Source organism: Molossus molossus, unplaced genomic scaffold, assembly GCF_014108415.1.
Source record: "Molossus molossus isolate mMolMol1 unplaced genomic scaffold, mMolMol1.p scaffold_m16_p_5, whole genome shotgun sequence".
NCBI lineage: Eukaryota > Metazoa > Chordata > Mammalia > Chiroptera > Molossidae > Molossus > Molossus molossus.
Genome location: NW_023425388.1, coordinates 10,611,794 through 10,632,726, shown reverse-complemented (window position 1 = coordinate 10,632,726; position 20,933 = coordinate 10,611,794). Strand labels below are relative to the sequence as shown.

The 20,933-nt window shown below is 44.4% G+C and overlaps 1 protein-coding gene across 2 annotated transcripts in view; it reads right to left on the bottom strand.

The window, feature by feature from the left end:
• The window catches only part of VPS26C (VPS26 endosomal protein sorting factor C), a 47,578-nt gene that overhangs the window by 6,619 nt on the left and 20,026 nt on the right, over positions 1–20,933 (bottom strand). For both annotated transcript variants that reach the window (XM_036243269.1, XM_036243270.1), the window contains exons 2-5: positions 15,776–15,919; positions 14,480–14,629; positions 8,423–8,503; positions 1,447–1,521 (exon numbers count right to left, since the gene is read on the bottom strand). In XM_036243269.1, coding sequence (XP_036099162.1) covers positions 1,447–1,521; positions 8,423–8,503; positions 14,480–14,629; positions 15,776–15,919 — 450 coding nt within the window. The remainder of the gene's footprint in view (positions 1–1,446; positions 1,522–8,422; positions 8,504–14,479; positions 14,630–15,775; positions 15,920–20,933) is intronic.

The window sequence follows — 20,933 nt, the reverse complement described above, 5'->3', positions numbered from 1 at the left end:
TTACATTCACTCCTCACCCTTTCTGAAAGAATGACTCTAGGATATATTTCAGCTAAACAAAAAAGTTGAAAATGGAAAACATAAGCGAGTAGAATCAATGGTAAGCAATGATCACAACAAAACTTACAGTTAAGATTACGGAAGGTGACTGATACTTTAGGCCAACTATGAAGAACTGACTTGTAAGCCAATTTAAAGACTTAACACTGGGAAAAATAAAACTAATGACAAGCTAGAACTTAGATTTCAAACATAACAAACAAGGCAGTGTGATGGGAGGAAAATGCAAAAATGTTACCAATCTTCTGCCGGAAGGTGGTTATTTTCAATGCTGTGATTTAAACTTATAACTGTCCAGGTCTGTGTGAACGTTTAAGGGTAACTACAGAGAAAGGAGAAATAGTCTGTCAGAGAAAAAAGGAGAAAACAACCCTAAGAACAGAAAAAGAAACAAATCCTCACAACCTTAATAAATCAGACTAAAGACAGGAAAAAAAAAGAAACAATAAAGTATACCAGAGAGTACAGGACAAGGGTAAGGAATAAAATGTGACAGTTTTCAAAACAAAAAAGAATGGGTTACCTTCCTCTGCCAGAGACTGTATTTCAACAGACCTGGTTAGATTCGGTTTGCAAGGGACGCCGCCTGCTCAGCACCTCTTCCTCTCTCCAGCTATTACCATATTTTGTATTATTTAGAGTCTTCAGAAGTAAGAAATAGGAACTTCTATCCAGCATAAGAACAAGTGGGGCTAACTGGGACACGAGGAACCTCAGGTCGGGGTGAGGTCTCAGTGCAGAGCCGGGCCCAGCTCTACCACCCACTGTCCCTGCGAGCGTCTCCTCACGGTTCGCATTCCTGCAGAAGAAAAGTCTGCATGGCCCACTGGAGGCATGTGCTCTCCAGAAACTGAAGAAGACAGGGAGGGGTGGTAAAGGGACTTGCTGAAAGGCTACCCACGACACAGCCCTGCCCCAGCCGTGGCCCCGAGGGACGAGGCCAGCGTCACTTGTGTGCCCCAGTCCCAAACTTGCCTTCAACCTGACTAATCAACAGGGCCCGGAGAGCAGGTGGTGCAGTGAGAGTAGGAAGAAAAGCCATGTCCATGGATGACCAGAGACAGGTGGCCAGCAATGAGAGAGAGGGGACGGCCACCAGGGCAGGTAGAGTGGGACTGGGACTCAGAGAAGCGTCGACCACAATGCAAAACCAGGAGATGTAAGAAATAACCAACATATATCCTCAAACTTTTCAAAAGTATTAGTCTTCTAAGTAGTTACCAAGTTTAAAAAGAAGTCAAAATAGAAAGTACAGACTATTTTGGGTACAGACGATAATCAGGAATTTCCTCTCGATACCAAAGAAAGAACACTCAGGCCCAGTCTGTCGGAGGGATCCGATGACTAAGAAAACATCCCCGGCATTCGGGGGTGAGGAACACTTACCTCTTTGACATTCTGTAAGGTTTCGGGTGTGATGGTGAAGTCCACAGGACTCGGAGTCAGTTTCCCCTTCTGAGGCTAAAACAGGAGGTAAAACCATATCAGTTGCTTGACAGCCAAGAGTTCTTCAGGTTAAACTGCTCCTTTCCTTTTTAAATTTCTTTAAAAAAAAAAAAAAAAATTTTTTCCCCCCTTTATTGATTTTAGAGGAAGTAAGAGGGAGAGATAGAAACATCGATGAAAAAGAACATCGATGAATAAGAACGATTGGCCGCCTCCTGCACGCCTCGCACTGGGGATTGGGCCCACAAGCTGGGCATGTGCCCTAACTGGGAATTGAACCGACCTCTTAGTGCATGGGTCAACGCTCAACCACTGAGCCACACCGGCCAGACTGCTCCTTCCCTTTTTAAAGAAATGAAAGGCAGCACAATAACCAGGAAGAACTTGGTACTCAGAAGCAGGACACCTGGGCTCTGAACGCAGTTCTGCCCCAAAACTGTTGAATTCTATGTCAAAGTTCTTCCTCCCCATGACTCAGTTTCCTCATCTGTAAAACGAGGGGATAGACTTCTTAATCTCTAAGGTCCAGAATTTAAAAATTAGACTTAAGAACCAGAGTGGCATTCCTAGGAGATATTTTAAACCTCTCTCTCAGAATCCGAGCTAACACCAGAGTATCTACAATGTGCTGCAAAATACACACGGTGACCCTCCAAGTGCTATGTCACTGGTCCCACTTCACAGACAGGACAGTGAGGCACAGAGAGTGTCCACGGCAGAGACGAGGTGCCATCTGGCTCCAGTGCTGGTGCTGTGATAAACTGGGCCACACAACTGTCTACCTGGAAGAACCACTCCTATGAAATATAAATGTTGCCGTAATTAATTAACAATGATCATGTCCACATCATAGCTGCAGAATACACCCAAGCTTCTTCAGGGCCTGCCTGGCATCCCTCACTCAGCGCCCAAAGCCCATGGCACCCAGATGGCAGGGGAACCACGTGCAGGAAGGCACAGACCCGTCTCCCAAGTGGACTCACTTACCAAAAGCTCATTCTAGGGAATATTCTTTACATATTCTTTTTATTAATGGGGTCGCAAACATATATATATATTTTTTTAATAAATTTTTTAATCCTCACCTGAGGACATTTTTCCATTTTTTGTTCAGATAGAGAGGGAGGAAGAGAGAGAGACAGAAACATCAATGTGAAAGGGCCACATTGAGTGGTTGCCACCTGCACGACCCAACTAGAGCCGGGGACAAACTGCAACAGAGGTACGTGCCCTTAGCGGGAACCAAACCCAGGTCTCTCTGGACCACAGTCCAACACTCTAACTGCTGAGTCAAACTGGCCAGGGCCGCAAACATATTCTTTAGTGAATATGTTCTTCGTCACAAGATGTAAAGGATACTTGTCATCAACTACAGGTCACATGACCCACAAGGCTGTACACAACTCTTAAAGGCCACAGACTAATAAGGTGCCAGGGGTGGGGAGAAGCCCAGACGGCTCAGTCACTGCTGACTACCCTCAGGGTTCTGCAGTGAGGAGTGGGCCTGGGTTTTGCTCTGGGCAGGATGCTGATTTGGGCTCATTCTTCACAAAGTTGAAGGTTCTTTTTATTCAGGACATAAAAGGTTTTGTCTTTTTCAGGGAATAATCTACATTTAACAAATTTTTTAAGGTTTTATTTTATTATTTATTTTTAATTTAATTTTATTTTTTATTTTTATTTTTTTTCCAAATCTTTATTGTTGGATGTAAAATGTATTACAGATGTTCCACATTTTTCCCCCATTGATCCCCTCCTCCCCACTCCCGCCCCCCTCCCACCTTTTCCCACACTATTGTCTGTGTCCATTGGTTATGCATATAAGTTCTTTGGTTTATTTCTTCCCACCCCCCCAACCCCTTTCCCTTTGAGGTTTGTCAGTCTAGCAATGAGTTTGTGCTTCTTAATCCCTTCACCTTTTTCACCCATTCCCCCAACCCCCTTCCCAACTGGCAACCAATAAAATGTTCTCTGTATCTATGAGAATGTTTCTGTTCTTCCTGTTCATTGTTTGTAGATTCCATTGTTGATAGATATGTATTCATTGCCATTTTGTTTCTTCATACATTTTATCTTTTTCTTCAAAAAGACCCTTCATCATTTCATATAATAACGGTTTGGTGGTGATGAACTCCTTTAACTTTTTCTTGTCTGGGAAAGTTTTTGTATGTCCATCGATTCTAAATGACAGCTTTGCAGGATAGAGTAATTTTGGTTGTAGGTTCTTGGTTTTCATCACTCTGAATATTTCTTGCCACTCCCTTCTGGCCTGCAAAGTTTCTTTTGAGAAATCAGCTGACAGCCTAATGGGTACTCCCTTGTAGGTAACTAGCTGCCTTTCTCTTGCTGCTTTTAATATTCTCTCTTTGTCTTGAACCTTTTGCATTTTGATGATGATGTGTCTTGGTGTGGGCCTCTTGGGGTTCATCTTGTTTGGGACTCTCTGTGCTTCCTGGACTTGTATGTCTGTTTCCTTCACCAAGTTAGGAAAGTTTTCTGCCATTATTGTTTCAAACAGGTTTTCGATTTCTTGTTCTCTCTCTTCTCCTTCGGGCACCCCCAAGATGCGAATGTTGGCACGCTTGAAGTTGTCCCAGAGACTCCTTACACTATCCTCATTTTTTTGGATTCTTTTTTCTTTTTGCTCTTCTGATTGGGGTTTTTTTGCTTTCTTATATTCCAAATCGATGGTTTGCTCCTTGGATCTACATACTCTATTATTGAAGCTGTGTAAATTATTCTTTATTTCAGTTAATGCCTCCTTTAATTCTAACTGTGTATCCATGATTTCTAACTGGTACTTTTTTATGCTCTTGATGCCCTCCCTAAGTTCACTGAGGTTCTCACTAAGTTCATTGAGCATCCTTATAAGCAGTATTTTGAACTCAGCATCTGTTAGGTTGCTTATCTCCCTTTCGCTTAGTTCTTTTCTTGGGGTTTTGTTCTGTTCTTTCATTTGGGACCTGTTTCTTTGTCTCCTCATTTTGGCTGCCTCCCTGTGTTTGTTTCTGTGTATTACTTAATGAGAGGTATGGGGCTCGCTGAGACCCGGTGCTGCTCGTTTGAAAGAATTTAGGAAAAACCTGAAGCAGGATCCAAGACCGGCCAATCCTATGGTTAAGCAAGTGGCAACAGCTTGAAAGTTGTGTGGGGTGGGGCAGGGCCTCAGGGAGTCAGCAGGGCGGGGCTACCAGTGTGAGCCAGGTTGCTGGAGTCCCAGATATGGCTTCTGTCTGCCGCCCCCGGGAAGGGCTCACGAAAGGAACAAAGGCCTCTGACAGCACGTTTGTCCCCGAGGAAGCCCCCTCTCCAGCTCTCGCTCCAGTGCCAAACAGCTCAGTTCTTCCCTGTGTGTCTCTGGTGCCCCTCAAGCTGCCTCCCCTCCGAGCTTAGAGGGAGAGTCCGATAAGTCCGTGCGCGGGCCCTTTAAGGAGCTGCGTGGGGCTCCAGCCGCTTCAGCTTCCCTGAGCCTCAGTTTCCGCTGGTTTTTCCAGCGAGAAGTTATGGGGACTTCTCTTCCTGGCACTGGAACCCTGAACGGGACACCTGGTGTGGGACGGGGACCCCTCAGTCCTCAGGAAGGACCTTCCCAGCCGCGGGATCCTCCTGATTTTTATCCACCACGCTTGGGTGTGGGACCAGCCCGTCTCGCCGCTGCGCGCTCCGCCGCTGATGCACCGCCGCCCCCCCTCGCGCCGCTGCCCCTCCTACCGGTCTGGATGTGGCTGCTTTTATTTTTTTCCTTAGTTCCGTAGTTGTACGACTTCCATTCAGCTTGATTTCAGGCGGTTTTGAATGATGGTTGTTCTGTAGTTTAGTTGTAACTTTGATGTGGTTGTGGGAGGACGCGATACCGCGTTTACCTACCCACCATCTTGACCGGAAGTCCTAATTTTATTCTTGTTACAGATGTTTCTCCTTTACCCTGTTGACACCCTCCTCCCCCCACCCCACCCCCAGCCCATCCCCGGCTTTGTTGTCCATGTTCATTGGTTATGCATACATGCATGTAAGTTCTGTGGTTTATCTCTTCCCTCTCCCCACCACCCCCTCTTCTGAGGGTTGTCAGTCTGTACCCTACTTCCATGTTTCTGGGTCTACCCTATTCCTCAGACTGTTATGATCATTATATTCCACAAATAAGTGAGATCATGTGGTATTTGTCTTTTTCTGCTTGGCTTGTTTCACTTAGGATAATACTTTCTAGGTCCCTCCATTTCGTCTCAAAGGATAAGAGATCTTTCTTTCTTACAGCTGCATAGTACTCCATTGTGTAAATGTACCACAGCTTTTTTTATCCATTCGTCTACTGATGGACACATGGGCTGTTTCCAGATCTTAGCTATTGTAAATAGTGCTGCTACAAACATGGGGGTACATATATTCTTTCTGATTGGTGTTTCAGGCTTCTTAGGGTATATCCCTAGAAGTGGGATCACTGGGTCAAATGGAAGTTCAATTTTTAATTTTTTGAGGTAACACCATATTGTTTTCCATAGTGGCTGCACCAGTCTGCATTCCCACCAGCAGTGTACTAGAGTCCCCTTTTCTCCACACCCTCGCCAGCACTTGTTGTTTGATGATTTGTTGATGGCGGCCATTCTGACAGGTGTGAGGTGATACCTCACTGTTGTTTTAATTTGCATCTCTCTTGATTAGTGATGTTGAGCATTTCTTCATATGTCTCTTGGCCATTTGTATGTCCTGTTTGGAGAGGTGTCTATTCAGCTCCTCTGCCCATTTTTTAATTGGGTTGTCTTCCTTTTGTGGAGTTGTATGAGCACTCTCTATATATTGGAAATTAGCCCCTTATCTGATATATCATTGGCAATGATGTTCTCCCACAGTGGGTTGCCTTTCCATTTTGATGGTTGTTTCTTTTGCTGTGCAGAGGCTTTTTAGTTTGATGTAATCCCATGTGTTCATTTTTTCCTTTGTTTCTGTTGCCTTAGGTGATGTATCAGTGAAAATTCTGCTGCGCATGATGTCCAAAATTTTGTTGCCTACATTTTCTTCTAGAATTTTTATAGATCCATGGGTCACATTTAAGTCTGCTATCCATTTTGACTTTATTTTTGTGTATAGTGTAAGTTGATGGTACATTTAACAAATTTTTGTGCTTCAATCTAAAGACATGAAAAAATGGAAAATATCCATCTAAATAACATAACTTAGAGAAAAACATTTATACAAGTTTATACATTTATCATTAATAGAGGCCCTTAAACACTGTTTAAAAGAGGAAACTACAAATGTTCAAAGTCTTAAAAAGTTGCCCAACTGGTGTGGTTCAGTGGTTGAGCATCGATCCATGCAGCAAAAGGTCGCTGGTTCGATTCCTGGTCAGGGCACGTGCCCAGGTTACAGGCCAAATCCCCAGGAGGGGGTGTGCAGAAGGCGGCCAATCGTTGTCCTCTCTCATCAATGTTTCTATTTCTCTCTCTCCTTTCCTCTTTCTCTAAAATCAATAAAGAAAAACCAGGGATTTTGCCAATCTTGTGCACAAGATATTTAAGTCGTACATTTTAACCTAATCACTATTAAGGTCCACATGGACATAATAGTGGAAAAGAAATGCAATTGCAAATTTCCCCCCAAAGTTAACCTGCATCTAAAGGTAGCTCTATAAAAGCACCATTCACTAAGGCCTGTGGCAAAGACTTCTGGGACCCTCCAGGTGGGTGCCCTGCAGCTGGGCCCACTGTGTGCTCATAGCCACCACATCCCACTGCACCGCGGGCGGCCTCCAGGAGCCCCGACTGGCTCCTCCTGTCCCTCTGAACTGCTCAGAATCCAACTGAAGCCAGACGTACCACAGGTGGAATCTGGGTGCCATTGAGAGGGAACAAGGCTCCCTCAGATGCAGGTCCGAGGGGGCAGGACCAGCCCTGCACCAGTGTGTGGGCACAGGCAACGGAAGGCCCACACAGCAGCCGATCCTCGAGAACCTGGAGTGGCCCGAGAAACACAAGGGAACCCAGGGCTGTGAGCATGGGTATCTGTCACCATGTGTCACACCGAGGGCAGGCGTTGCCAGTCACTGCTAGGTTCTGCATAAGCAAGGCATAGCACCCACTGGGTTGCAGAGGACTCCCAAGAATTTTTTTTTTTTTAAATACTCACGTGAGGACATTTTTCCATTTTTTGTTCAGATAGAGTGGGAGGGAGAGAAAGGAAGAGAGAGAGAGAAACATCGACATGAAAGGGACACATTGAGTGGCTGCCATCCGCACAACCCAACCAGTGCTAGGGACAAACTGCAACCAAGGCACATGCCCTTAGTGGGAACTGAACCCGGATCTCTCTCGACCACAGGCCAATGCTCTAACCGCTGAGCCAAACTGGCCAGGGCAGAACTCCCAAGAATTTATACGGCGTCACCTGGTGGGGAGGAGGATCCAGTTCCTCAAGTTGACATGTGAGTTTTTTAAGAACATTATGTCACTGCAAAATATCAGCAGAAGGTGTTAGGAGGGGCAACCCACCCTGGCCCTGAGTGTCCCTGTTTGTTCTTGCTGGGTCTGCCAAGAATGTAAGGCCCTGACCGCTCTTTACCAGGGCTGGGCCATCTGAGCTGTTTGCTATGCAACCTTGAGGGCTGACGTAAGCCCCCTTCCAGGACAAAAATCAGCTTCCTCACTGATGCTAATAGAGGTGGGTCCCCAGCTGGCACTCCACAACTGGGGCACAAAACCCTCAGGTGCAGTGCTATGTGGGCCCATGGCATCACCTCGCAGGACTCTGAGCCCAGGGGAATGACCCCCATGCTGATGCTCATGCTGTTGACTACCCAGGAGAATGAGGTCCCTGGTCTCTGACCCAAGAGTCTGTATCTCAGTGGCAGTGAAACAGCAACAGGCTACTCATGAGCTGGGAAGCAGTAAAACCCCAGACCCCGAGCCCCAGGACAGCTTACAGCCGAGTGCACGATGAACTCGCAGGTCTTCGTCAAGTCTCTGGCCAGTAGAGACCGCTTCATGTCACAGCGCAGGGTGTACTAGATGGAAACGTTGGAGAAGAAAACAGCACTTCAGTGTAATTTGCTTTCATCTTGGAATTATATTCAAAAAGACAAGTCAATATTTTAGGGAAACTTACTCTAAATAATGTGTATATTAAATCAATATACATAGTAAGCAAAGTTAACGTTCAAAATAAAGTCATTTCTGTATTAAAAAAACATACTAAGGTTACTCCTCAGCCTACTCCCACAGCCATCCTGTGGCTGGACCCACTGGAGCACGGGTGCAGGGTCCCACCTGCAGCACAGAGAAAGGCTGACATGGAGGAAGGGAAGAGCAGGCACTGAGAAGCAGAAGCTAGTTCTGCTCCAGTTATCTGCTGTACAAATAACACAGCTTCTCTGGGCTCAGCTTCCTGCTCTGTGAAATGGGGACATCACCACCCACCTTCGGTGGGCACAAAGTGAGATGCCGTGTGCTGAGCTGGGTACAGGGCCTGGCCCACAGCGCCTCGCGCACACGCAGCTGTTTTGTAGGAAGGGTTAGGAAACGTGCAGTGTGGACAAGAAGCCCTGGACCAGTCCCAGCACTCAGGGACCAGCGAGCTGTGTGCACGCACTGTCCCAGCAAAGTCAGGGTCACCCTGCACATGGGAGCATCTGGCTCACTGATGAGAAGGCATATGTAGGAACAATGAGCAAAGCCCCGGGACTCCAGGCATCGTAAAACTAACTATACTTTAACCTGAAGGAAGAATAAAGAAGGGTAAGTCTTCTTTCAATTTTAATCTGAAAAATTGAAACACCTAAAAAAAGGAAAGAGAAGAGTAGAAGGAAGCCCCATATATCCCTCAGCTTCCAGAAAGGTCAGCTCACGGCTGTCCTTACTGAGCTCCTCTCCCCAAAGCCCGCTGCTGCACACAGGTGTGTCCTGCTGCACAGGACACAGGCAGGAGGGACGGAGCCGCTCTGATGCTTCACATCACGGTACTCAGCTCCTCTGCTGGCCTCGGCCACCTTCCTGCCACTGTGCTGTGCCTGCTGCAAGACGGGCCCTGTCCTCCGGAGAGAGAGCCCTCTGGGAGCTGGTCACTAAGCTGAGGGCACAGCTTGGACCTGGCACCGTTTCTCTGAATCCCTGTCTGTGGGCTAGAAGACTGGTAACAAAATGCTAGAGCACGAGCACTGCCTGAATGCTCATCTAAAACAAAGGAAGCCACACACCCCATTTAACAAAGCCAGCCGCCGTGTTCATCATCCGGGAACTTGTAGAACTGTGTGCAGTTGACTTGAGCTACAGGTTTGGGAACAACCATCCACAGGAAACAAGAAGTTACTTTACATTTAAGGTACTACTGACAGAGTAAAAGGCTTTTTTTTTTAATATCTTCACTTAAGGACTTTTTTCCATTTTTGTTCACTTACAGTGAGAGGAAGAGAGAGAGAGAAACATCGATGTGAAAAGGACACATCAAGTGGCTGCCTCCCGCACGACCCAACCAGGGCCTGGGACAAACCACAACCAAGTCACATGCCCTCAGCAGAAACAGAACCCGAGTCTCTCTGAACCACAGGCTGACACTCTCACCACTGAGCCAAACCGGCAAGGGCGTAAAAGGCTTTTTGAAAAAGAATCGTCCCTTGCCCTGGCCGGTTTCGCTCAGTGGTTAGAGCATCAGCCCACGGACCAGAGTCCCGGGTTCGGTTCCCACTAAGGGCACGTACCTTGGTTGCAGTTTGTCCCTGGCCCCAGTTGGGGTCGTGTGGGAGGCAATCACTCGATGTTTCTTATATCGATGTTTCTCTCTCTCTTTTCCTCCCTCTCTCCCTCCCACTGTATCTGAAGATAAATGCAAAAGTGTCCTCGGGTGAGGATTAAAAAAAAAAGAATCCCCCCTTGTCTGCAAGGATCCATTTTACTTTTACTTTACTTTTTTTAGTTTTATAATAGTTTATAATTTGAATAATTTATAATTTATAACATAATTTGAGTAGTTTTTAATTTGAATAACTATAAATTCCAATGGGTTAAATCTGAAAAGAAAGAAATATCAATTGAGCTATCAGCTGTTAAATGCATATACCTTTTTTGGGGACACCCTATATTATAATAAATAGACTCTTCTATTTAGAAAGTGTGCAATAAACCACCTTACAGATGTTTTAATGCAACTGAACAAAATGTTCCTCATTATTTACTAAATGCCAGGCACTGTGCTAAGTGCTAGGGATACAAAGATAAAAGGGGTCTTAAATATATATATATATATTTTTTATTCTGTATTGAGATTTCAGTCTGGTCTCCCAACCAGATAAGCTGAGTGAGGGTGATACTATGTAAGTGTGTGATATATGTGCATGTATAATACCTGTATGCATGCATGCCGAATGTGTGTACTTCATCTCCTCCTGTAAACCCCACACACTGTCTAGAATGGGCACTTGTATTTTGTTCCGGCTTGCCTAGTGTTGCTGATTCTTTTCCAAACGGGAACGACCCCCTTCACAGTTTTAGTCTCAGGGTTTGAGCAGGGCTGACCTCCCCTGACCCGACCTGGGTACAGAAGTGACCAGTAAGGCAGGACTGCTGCCAGGGTTGCCAACAGGATAGACTGTGGGCCAGCAGACACTTGCCAGAAGCCAGCTGCACCATGCAAGGGAAGACCTGCCTGCGAATGAGGCCGAGCCCAAGAGATGACTGGCATCCAGTCTGGCCTAAACATTCCCAGGAATTGCTACTTCTATGATCCAATATCCTCCCCCCTTTTTTTTTTTGCTAAGTCAGCCTGAGTTGGATTTCTGTAACTTGCAAATAAAAGGGTGTGAATAACAGGCATCAACTTTTGGTCACAATGTCTTTCAAGTGTGAAAGCAATAATTAGTAATACAAGGCAGCTGGTGATAAGTGGAGGCGGGGATAAAGGTGGAGACGAGGAAATTACTGGTGTTATGTACTAGGAATTGTGTTATATTCCCTTAGATGTACTACCTCAATTCTAACAATATGAGTATAAGAACTGTTAGGACAAGGATAGTCACCATTAACTCATTTCTTCAGTCATTCAGCAAATCTGTACTCGGCACAGTCTCCGTGCCAGGCTCCATGCTAACGAAGCACTTCACGCCAAGACCACATTAATCCCCTCGGAGAGGTCAGGAAGGCTGCTGGGGTACAGAGGTGGGATCTGAATTTACACCTGTCTGTTGCCAAAACCCACGCTCTGAATCTTTACTCAATACTGTAATTAGAGCTCAGATGTGTCTGCTGTAAAGCCCTGGATCTTTGCACTGGATCATGATCTTTCCCGATAACTACGGTGTGATCCAGGTGGTATGAGCTACAGGAGGTCAGAGTGGGTCAGGGTGGTCAGACTTGGGCAGGGCACCAAAAGAAGGTACAAGACTCAATCTTTTTCAATCATCAGTAAACACAACACCAACAGGCATGAAGAAGATGCTTGCCCATAGATTGAAAGCAGACTCCTAGAACAGGTATTTTTTAACTGTGAAAAGGATGACTAGCACCTCTATGAATTAATTCTGAGTCCACAGTTTCAGCAGACATGTCAGTGCTGCTGTGTTTTGTGCCACAGGGTAAGCCTTGCTAGCATGGCCACAAGAGATTCTTGTAAGCACCACCCAACAATAAAGGTGAGACAGGAACGCAACACAATGGAGAAGCTAAAAAAGAGCAAATATCATCAAGCCCTCCTGCTAAAAGCAACAAAAAACCCTAACCCTGCAAGCTGGGGGCTCAATACTGGCTACATTTTAAATCCGTTATTCTATCTTATGATTTTTACTATTTTTACACTATGTTACTACAGCACAATTCAAATTATAAGTATAAAATTTCTCTGCGCCTATATAATTTGAGAAAAATGTTATTATTAGGGTTGAAAAACACTTTTTATCCAAAGTAATGCACCCAAAAATCTCCAGAGTAAGTGAGCGAGCAATGTCGCAAAGAGGGTGGATGCCTGCCTGGGCCCTATGTGGAGACAGCTGTGTGACCACTGGTCACTGTCCTCTGGGTGGTACTTGCTCTCCTGTAAAACGAGGAGGCTAGAAAAAGACTCCTCTAGAAACTTAATGAATAGATCAATGAATGTCAAAGAGATTCAAAACCCATAATTCTAGTTTCTCTGAAGAAGTATATTTTCCCAGAGGAACAACGATGAATGTAAATATGAATTGGGAATCAGATATTTGAGAATTTTAATTGTAATGACGTAGGAGAATGCACCTAGTTTTTGGAGATGGATATTTAACTATTTTGAGATGAAGTGTCAACTAACGTTGAAATGATTTCAGAAAAAATATAGATAAAACAAAGATGGCAAAATATTAATAAATGTTGAATCTAGGTGATAAGTAGAAGGGTGATAAGCACTTATAAATCCAAGGTTAAGAAGAGATCAACTCACTTTTAGAAATGAGTGAGACATTTGGGAAGGTGCAGAATTCTAAATTGTAGCACTCTGAAGTATAAGAGCTGGTGACCAAAATAAAGGGGAGTAGAGCGATGATTGGCCTTACTAAAGAATTTACCACATGTTAACTCTTCTGCATTTTAACTAGTTTCCAATTTACACACAGTTATGCAGGAACACGAGCACACAGTTTTATATGTGGATCTGTGTGTCTTTCTTGGCAATATCTGGAAAAGAATGAAATTTCCAATTTTATTTTCAACAAATCTTTTAACAAGAATCATAAAAGTAAGAGAAAGTATCAAGAAGTATGACCACTGAAAATCTGATGTTATTCTACTCAGTTTCTAATGAACGTATGCTTATATTATTAAATAAACAGTAGTAAAGAGCTATGTGGTTAAAGCAAGTTGATGCCAATTCATGAAAGTGAATAAAAATAATTTTCAAAATGAAATATTCATGATATTTTCTGTCTTGCTAAGGAGGCATTTTTCATTGGCTTTCTTTCATGGTGAAAGTATCCCGAACCCTGAAAGCAGGCCAGAGGACTCACGCCCATCCGCCAGCCATCTGGATGTCTACGCAAGCAGCTTATGTCAATCTAGACGCTTACCCAATCAGCACTGTCACTTCCTAGGGGTTTTCCAAAGCCTTTAGTAGATATATATTGCCTGAAACAGGTGCACCAATAACAAAGAATGAGAAACATCTCTTCTTCACAGAAAGATATTTATTGCAAGAGACTACGCACCATATACTGTGTGCTTCTTTTTGACAGATTCTTCAGGCAGTTCATAAAACTCATATGCACATTGGTTAAACTCTCACAAGTGTTTTGAGGATTTTTATTTTAAAGCTGCTATATATTAAGCAGGAGAATGATCTATACCAAGACCAAATTATCAGCTAAAACTTCATTAATAAATTTAACAGTTCCTCACTTTCAGCCCTCTTGCACATACGTAAGACAAATAGTGTCTGTCAGCTCATCCAGCAGGGGGACCGCAGCAAGACCGACATCACAAAAGTACCTTTCTTTCCACTGAATGAAGGAAAGGCTCTCTTTCTCTCTGAGTCATGCCTCCAAACTGGCCAGAGACAACAATAGCAACTGTAAAAAAACATCCTGAACCACAGAGGTGGACAGGAAGTCATAAATTCACTTCCCCTCATTTACAAGGTTTGTTCAATAAAGAATACAAGCCTATGTTAAAGTAGCCTTTGGGTATTAAACAAAGAGATATCTATGCATATGAAAACAGACAAGTTAGTGTGGGGCGGAGAGAAGCGAGGGCATATTTAACAAAACAATAAGAGCACCCTTCACAGCAGTCAGTGTAGCCTGAACAGAGCCCAAAGAAACAAAGAAATTTTTAAGAAGTTACAGCATGGGTTCTTCAGGATTCCCAGCAAAACAATGGTCAGATATAAAATGTGTTCCTCGGGGCAAAATGAGAAATGGATAGAGAATATACACTGGAGGTCACAGCAATAAATACAATACTAAATTCTTGGGTCCGTCTGATAGGTTGCAGTGGAAGGAAGACCAGGCTGTGTGCGGGACTCAGAAACTCACCTGGATGTTGACGAACACGCCGTGGTAGGTCTCATACAGAACTTTGTTCCCCTTCACGTGCAGAGGAAATTCGAAGGGAATTTCCGTCTTGCCGCTGGGGAACTTCCCTGGCTTTACCATTTCGATGGTGCTGTTGATGACCTGGACAGGCTGTAAAGAGAGATCCCCTCAGTCCACTGCCGTGGACTTTCTGAGCACCTTGTCACTGTCTTGTTCATCTGAAAGACATGGCCTGAGCCCTCGTGCCACCGCCCTGGTGTCCGGGCAGCACAGTGCTGCATCTGGAGATGAACAGAGTTGGTTCAAGTCTTGGGCACAATAATGGTTCGTTTACAGAACACTTGAGTGTCTGGTGCACAGGAGGAAATGAACCGCTATTTCCCTCTTGTGTCTCCAAATACCCCAGTTAGCCATCCTAAGAACTCACGGGCAGGCACCCGTCTTCAGAATGAAGCAGCAGACTCAGCAAGTGGAGGAACTTGTGAGAGGCTGCCCTCTGCGCCCAGGCTCATCCTGCCCCCGGGCTCCATGGTCCACTAGACTTCTCTGGGCTTCTAGCCACTGGCCAGGTGGGAGGGGCAGGGCCTTTCCTGAGCCCCGTGCCCCTGTGCGGGCTCCAGGGAGAACCACCCTAACATTCAGATGCAGGTATGATACTGTGATCAGTTAAGGTATTCTCAGCTTTGGTTTAGAATCACTTTGAGAAAATCCACAACTTTTGAAGTGAATTACTAAGAGCGACTAAGGAAATAAAAAAATTGTAGAAAACATGGGAAGGCCCCGAATGAAGATACCATTAATGAACCCTTCTTTCCTCTACTCTTTCCCCCTCAAAATTGAGAGTTAATATGTCCTTCAGGAAAAGGAAACTATAAATCCAGAGTGTTTACACTCTGCAGTACTGAACTCCACCCTAAATGACAAAAAGAATGGCCACTGCTCTTACCCGAAAGTCAAATCCAACAGCAGCCATATACACAGTTCAAGTAACAGTTTTATTTGAGGAAGGTGAGGGCCAAAAACCACAGCACAATTTTTCAGAAGAGCCCTGGGCCTCTGTCCCGGCTGGAATCAGTGCACTTCCAGTTCTCCTAATCCTATCTAACAGGAGTAAAAGCAAGCGGGCTTCCAATAACAGGATCTATTCAGAATCAACATATCTATTTTTTCAGTTTGATTAGTAAGTATTAATAGTATGACTATCACTACACTTCTTGCAAAATAACAACAGACAAGAAAAAACCACCACAAACATCTGAATAATGAACTAATAATGTGCAACTCAAGCATTCTTACCTTAACGGAATTGTAGAAAGCTTCGAACACACCCACACTCTTGGCACTGAGCTGGAGGTTCACAGTCCCTTCCACTGTCAAAGAGACGCCCTGGTGCTGGACCGAATCCTTCCCACATATGACCACCACACCAGAGAGCATTTCCTAGGAGACAGGGCAGCCACCAGTCAAATCAGGAGGTCTCTTGATTCACCTTGTTTATTAGCAAACGTAAGGCTCTTTCTTTTTCAAAGAGGCAGACATTCTTTAAGCACTTATTACAGACCAGTCCCCCAGGGGGCCAGGGGGAGAAGGAAGGGCCCCGGGTGGGGTGGGGGTGGGTACTGATAATTACAGGGCAGACTGGACATACAATGAAGGGCAAGGAATCTCATCCCGTCTCAGCCTTCCAGACACATCTTCACAGCCAGCTGGAAGAGTCTCAACAAACTTTTGATCTCAAAAGGCAAAGAGAGCGTCCTGGGGCAAATGGCAGCGATCTTTTCAGAAGGAATGAGATAAAATAAAACCCTTGTCTTGAGGTTCTCTCTCAAGTGTGCTGACAAAAGTGACTCCACATTGCCACGTGCATGAGTAATGTAACACAACTGTTAGCCCAGCAAGACTCACTGCAGAGATCTAGAGGTTTTATCTGTACAACAGTAAAGGCAACACAGCATTCTCACTGAAGAACTTCCTGGTCCCTCCTCGTCATGGTTTATCTGGCAAAAATTCAAGCCCAGATGTCCCTGGTTCATAAATCATTTAAGAAAGATTTCACAACAGATCATCTATTCATTTATCTGGAGATAATTACCAAGTAAGATAATATGAACATTAACTACATTCTTTCTTGGATGGCAGTTTCTTCCTGTCGCCATGGAACTTGATAGTTTCAATTTTCTATGGAGTGGGGTGGGGGTGTGGGGGGGTGTTGAGAGGAAAAGGAAGTTGAAAATATTAAATAGCATCACCCAGAGCGGAAAGAAATTCTACAATAAATACAAAACAACTAGTTTCTTAAATGACCTTCAGAAATGTAGCATGACTGTTGCCAAACGGTAATGAAACAAAGTTGTTAACAAAAAGAAAAGGAGCAAAAATTAAAAATGACCTGCAGATTATAGCATTTAAAAAAAAAAATCTGTCCTACTGGTAAATCCATTTACCTCTTATTTCCTGTAGTCATCTAGTGAAAAAACATTCACCAAGTCTTCACCTTACGCAAAACTTTGGGAAGCTGGGAACATTCCCTTAAATGTGCTAGGTATTTTGTTTGTCTTGCCCACTCCCCATCCCAAAGCACAGAAGTCTGAATTAAAACACACACCATCACCCAGCCGGTGTGGCTCAGTGGTTGCGCATCGACCCATGCACCAAGAGGTCGCCAGTTCCATTCGTGGTCAGGGCACAATCCCAGGTTGTGGATCAAACCCCCAGTGGGGGGCATGCAGGAGGCAGTCAATTGATACTCTCTCTCATCGATGTTTCTAGCTCTCTCTCCCTCTCCCTTCCTCTCTCTAAAATCAATAAAGAAAAAAAATAAACACCATCATCTCCATTTTAAGCAGAGAGGGAGGGGGAGACAGAGAGAAACAGAGAAACATCAATGTGAGAGAGACACAACTGGTTGCCTCCTGCACGTGCAACCCAGGTACATGCCCTTGACTAGGAATTAAAACTGAAACCCCTCGGTGTACCAGCCCAGGCTCTATCCACTGAGCCACAATGGCCAGGGTGAACTCCTTATGTTCTTTTATTTATTTACTTATTTTTGTTCATTTATTTATTTTTTATCCTCACCCGAGGACATTTTTCCATTTTTGTTCAGATAGAATGGGAGGGAGAGAGAGGAAGAGAGAGAGAGAAACATCGATGTGAAAGGGACACATCAAGTGGCTGCCTCCCAAACAACCCCAACTGGGGCCGGGGACAGACTGCAACCGAGGTACATGCCCTTAGCGGGAACCAAACCCAGATCTCTCTGGACTGCAGGTCGATGCTCTAACCACTGAGAAAACCAGCCAGGGCTGTTCTTTTATTTTTTTAAAAATGTTTTTATTGCCTCGGCCAGTTTTCTCAGTGGTTAGAGCATCTGCCTGAGGACCAATAAACCTTGGGTTGGATTCCACTCAAGAGGCACGTACCTTGGTTGCGGTTCATCCCTGGCCCTGGTCAGGATTTCGCGGGAGGCATCTGCTCGATGTGTGCCTCCTGTGTCAATGCTTTTCTCTCTCTCCCTCCCTCCCACTCTATCTGAAGATAAATAGGAAAAAACAATGTCCTTAGGAAGGATTGAAAAAAATCTTTTTAATAAAAATAAATGTTTTTATTGATTTTTTTTGAGAGAGACAGATAAAAACATCAATGTGAGAGAGAAACATCGATCAGCTGCCTCCTGCACACCTCCTAATGGGGACCGAGCCTGCAACCCAGGCATGTGCCCAGATCAGGACCTCTCGGTCCATGAGACAATGTTCAATCCATTGAGCCACACCAGGTGGACTCCTTTTGTTCTTAAAATAAAAAGTTCATGAGCAAATTTGAATGAAAGTTCCTCTGAAATAACTTTTAAATTTAATTAAAATTATTTCCATTAATTTTTATATAACCCAAACAAAACAGAAATCTCATTTTTAAAAACTTAAATCCATCAGCATATATTTTTGTTAAAGATTTTTCCACTGATTTTAAGAAAGAGAGAAAGAAAGAGGGAGAGAAAGAGACAAACATCCATGTGAGAGCAGAGCATTGATTGGCAGCCTCCTGCACAACCCTCACTGGGGATCGAGGCTGCAACCCAGGTATGTGCCCTGATTAGGAATTGAACTGGCAACCGTTCAGTGCATGGGACAACACCAAAACAACTGAGCCACACAGGCCAGAGTCACCACCAATATATTTTTAAAAATACACTTCAGTGGTATGTCCCAGAAATAAAATAATTTCATAAACTTTATCAATTAAACAACACAACAGCACTTGAGGAAAGTTCTGCTTCTATTTAATCAGAACAATTTCAGTTAGCCTCATGGAACTGGGATCTGGGTTGACTAGTGGTTGGCATATGATAATCAGGATGTTAATAGAAACTTCCCTTCCTTGATCCCTACTGCATAACCGGGAAAAAGCAGTGAAGTACCTTGGAAGTAATCAGAGGAAATACTTTATGACCCAAGGGACTCTTTTGTCATTCTTTGATTTTAATTAAGAAAGAACAGCTCTGGCCAGTTTGGCTCAGCGGTTAGAGCGTCGGCCTGCGGTCCGGAGAGACCCGGGTTCGGTTCCTGCTAAGGGCACGTACTTCGGTTGCAGTTTGTCCCCGGCCCTGGTTGGTCGTGCGGGTGGCAGCCACTCGATGTGTCCCTTCACGTCGATATTTCTCTCTCTCTCTCTCCCTCCCACTCTATCTGCACAAAAAATGGAAAAATATCCTTGGGTGAGGATAAAAAAAAAAAAGAACATAGTGGAGAGAATACAAAATTAATAAATATTTATAGAAAAATTAGACATCCTAACAATATACAGGTCTATTCAACTCCTACCAACAAAAGGAGGATATAGAATTAGTCCAAGTACAGTCCAAGGAACCAAGAATTTTAGAAACAGAAGATATTTCAACAAGACTCACGGTGCCCAGGCTGGTTTTGTTCAGCGGTTAGAGCATCAACCTGCGGACCAGAGAGACCCAGGTTCGTTTCCCACCAAGGGCACATACCTTGGATGCAGTTTGGCCACGGCCCCAGTTGGGGTCATGTGGGTGGCGACCAGTAGATGTGTCTCTCTCACATTGATGTTTCTCTCTCTCTCTCTTTCTCTCTCTCTCTCTCTTTCTCCCTCTCTCCCTCGCACTCTATCTAAAGATAAATGCAAATAAAAAAAAAAGTCCTCCGACGAGAATATAAACAAACAAACAAATAAATAAATAAATAAATAAAAAGACTCAGGGTAATGAGAAAACAATCTTTTTTTCATTTTATTTTTTAAATTGAGTTATAATTGACATATAACACTGTATTAGTTTTAGGTATACAAGACAATTCTTGATTAATCCTGGCAAAGGAGGATAGAATGAACCTGAATAATTAAAAATTAAGGGAAATCCCAGATGTCAGGGAGAACTCCCCCCACAGACTTGTATCTAAACGCGAGAAAACAAGGTTAAGGCTCTGGGTAGTGCCCATACCTCACCCAACATAATAAGCAGAGGTTCTTCAACTGAGGGCCATGGCTTCAGGGAGAGGCCACTCATAGACGTAAGGATGGCAATGAGCCCCAGAAACGCTGTACAAAATCATGCACATGTGCTATTTTTTAGGGAGAAGAGCCATAGCTTTGGGCCTACCATCAAGGAGGCCCTTGACCTGAGAAAAGTTGAGAACCACAGATGAGAGCCATGCAGGCCCCAGGTGTGTGCTTGTGCAGGACACAAAGTAACAGACCCAGTTTTTCAACTGCACATCTGGCACCTTCACAGGGCCTTAGCCCTGTGCTACCGTCCGAGTGGGCCAGCACTGTGAAACCCCTCTGTGAGGTGGTGCCTTCAAGGGAACCACACCACACAGAGCCCACTGCAAACCAGCTCAAGTCTGCCCTGGAGGAGCCAAGTCTAGAGAAAGGCCCCAAGCAGCCATCTTCAACCACAAACTGAAAGATCAGGCTGGGAACAAGGTGTTCAAATGCTACTGGTCACACCTGGCCCTCACAGCCCTGCTGGCCTTCTCAGCAGAAACCACTACCATAACCTTTTCTAACTTTGTCTTCTCTGAATGTGAAAGGCCACCACCAAACTACACAACTATTGTTTTTTCTTGTTCTCAGGAATTAAATACTAAACTGAATAATTAGGACTCTGGGTTTGAAGACATCAAGTCAGCATCCCTCCCTGGATTTCTGGAAATCACCCAAAAGAATAAGAAACAAAACCACAAACTCCGATTTCAGAGAAGCAAGGAGACATAAAATACCATGAAAGAGGTGGAATCGCTGCTAAAAAGAGTGAAGACTAGAGCAGAGTGGGGTGGGGGACACATGCAGTAAAAAGCCCAAACGAGGCCCAATGGCTGTAAAAATAAGCTTCTTGAAGGTGACAGCACACTGAAAGAATTGTTTAGGTTCTAAGGAGCAGAGGAGGCTGAGCCCAATGAGGAATCCTACAATAGTGCCCCAGGAAGGAAGC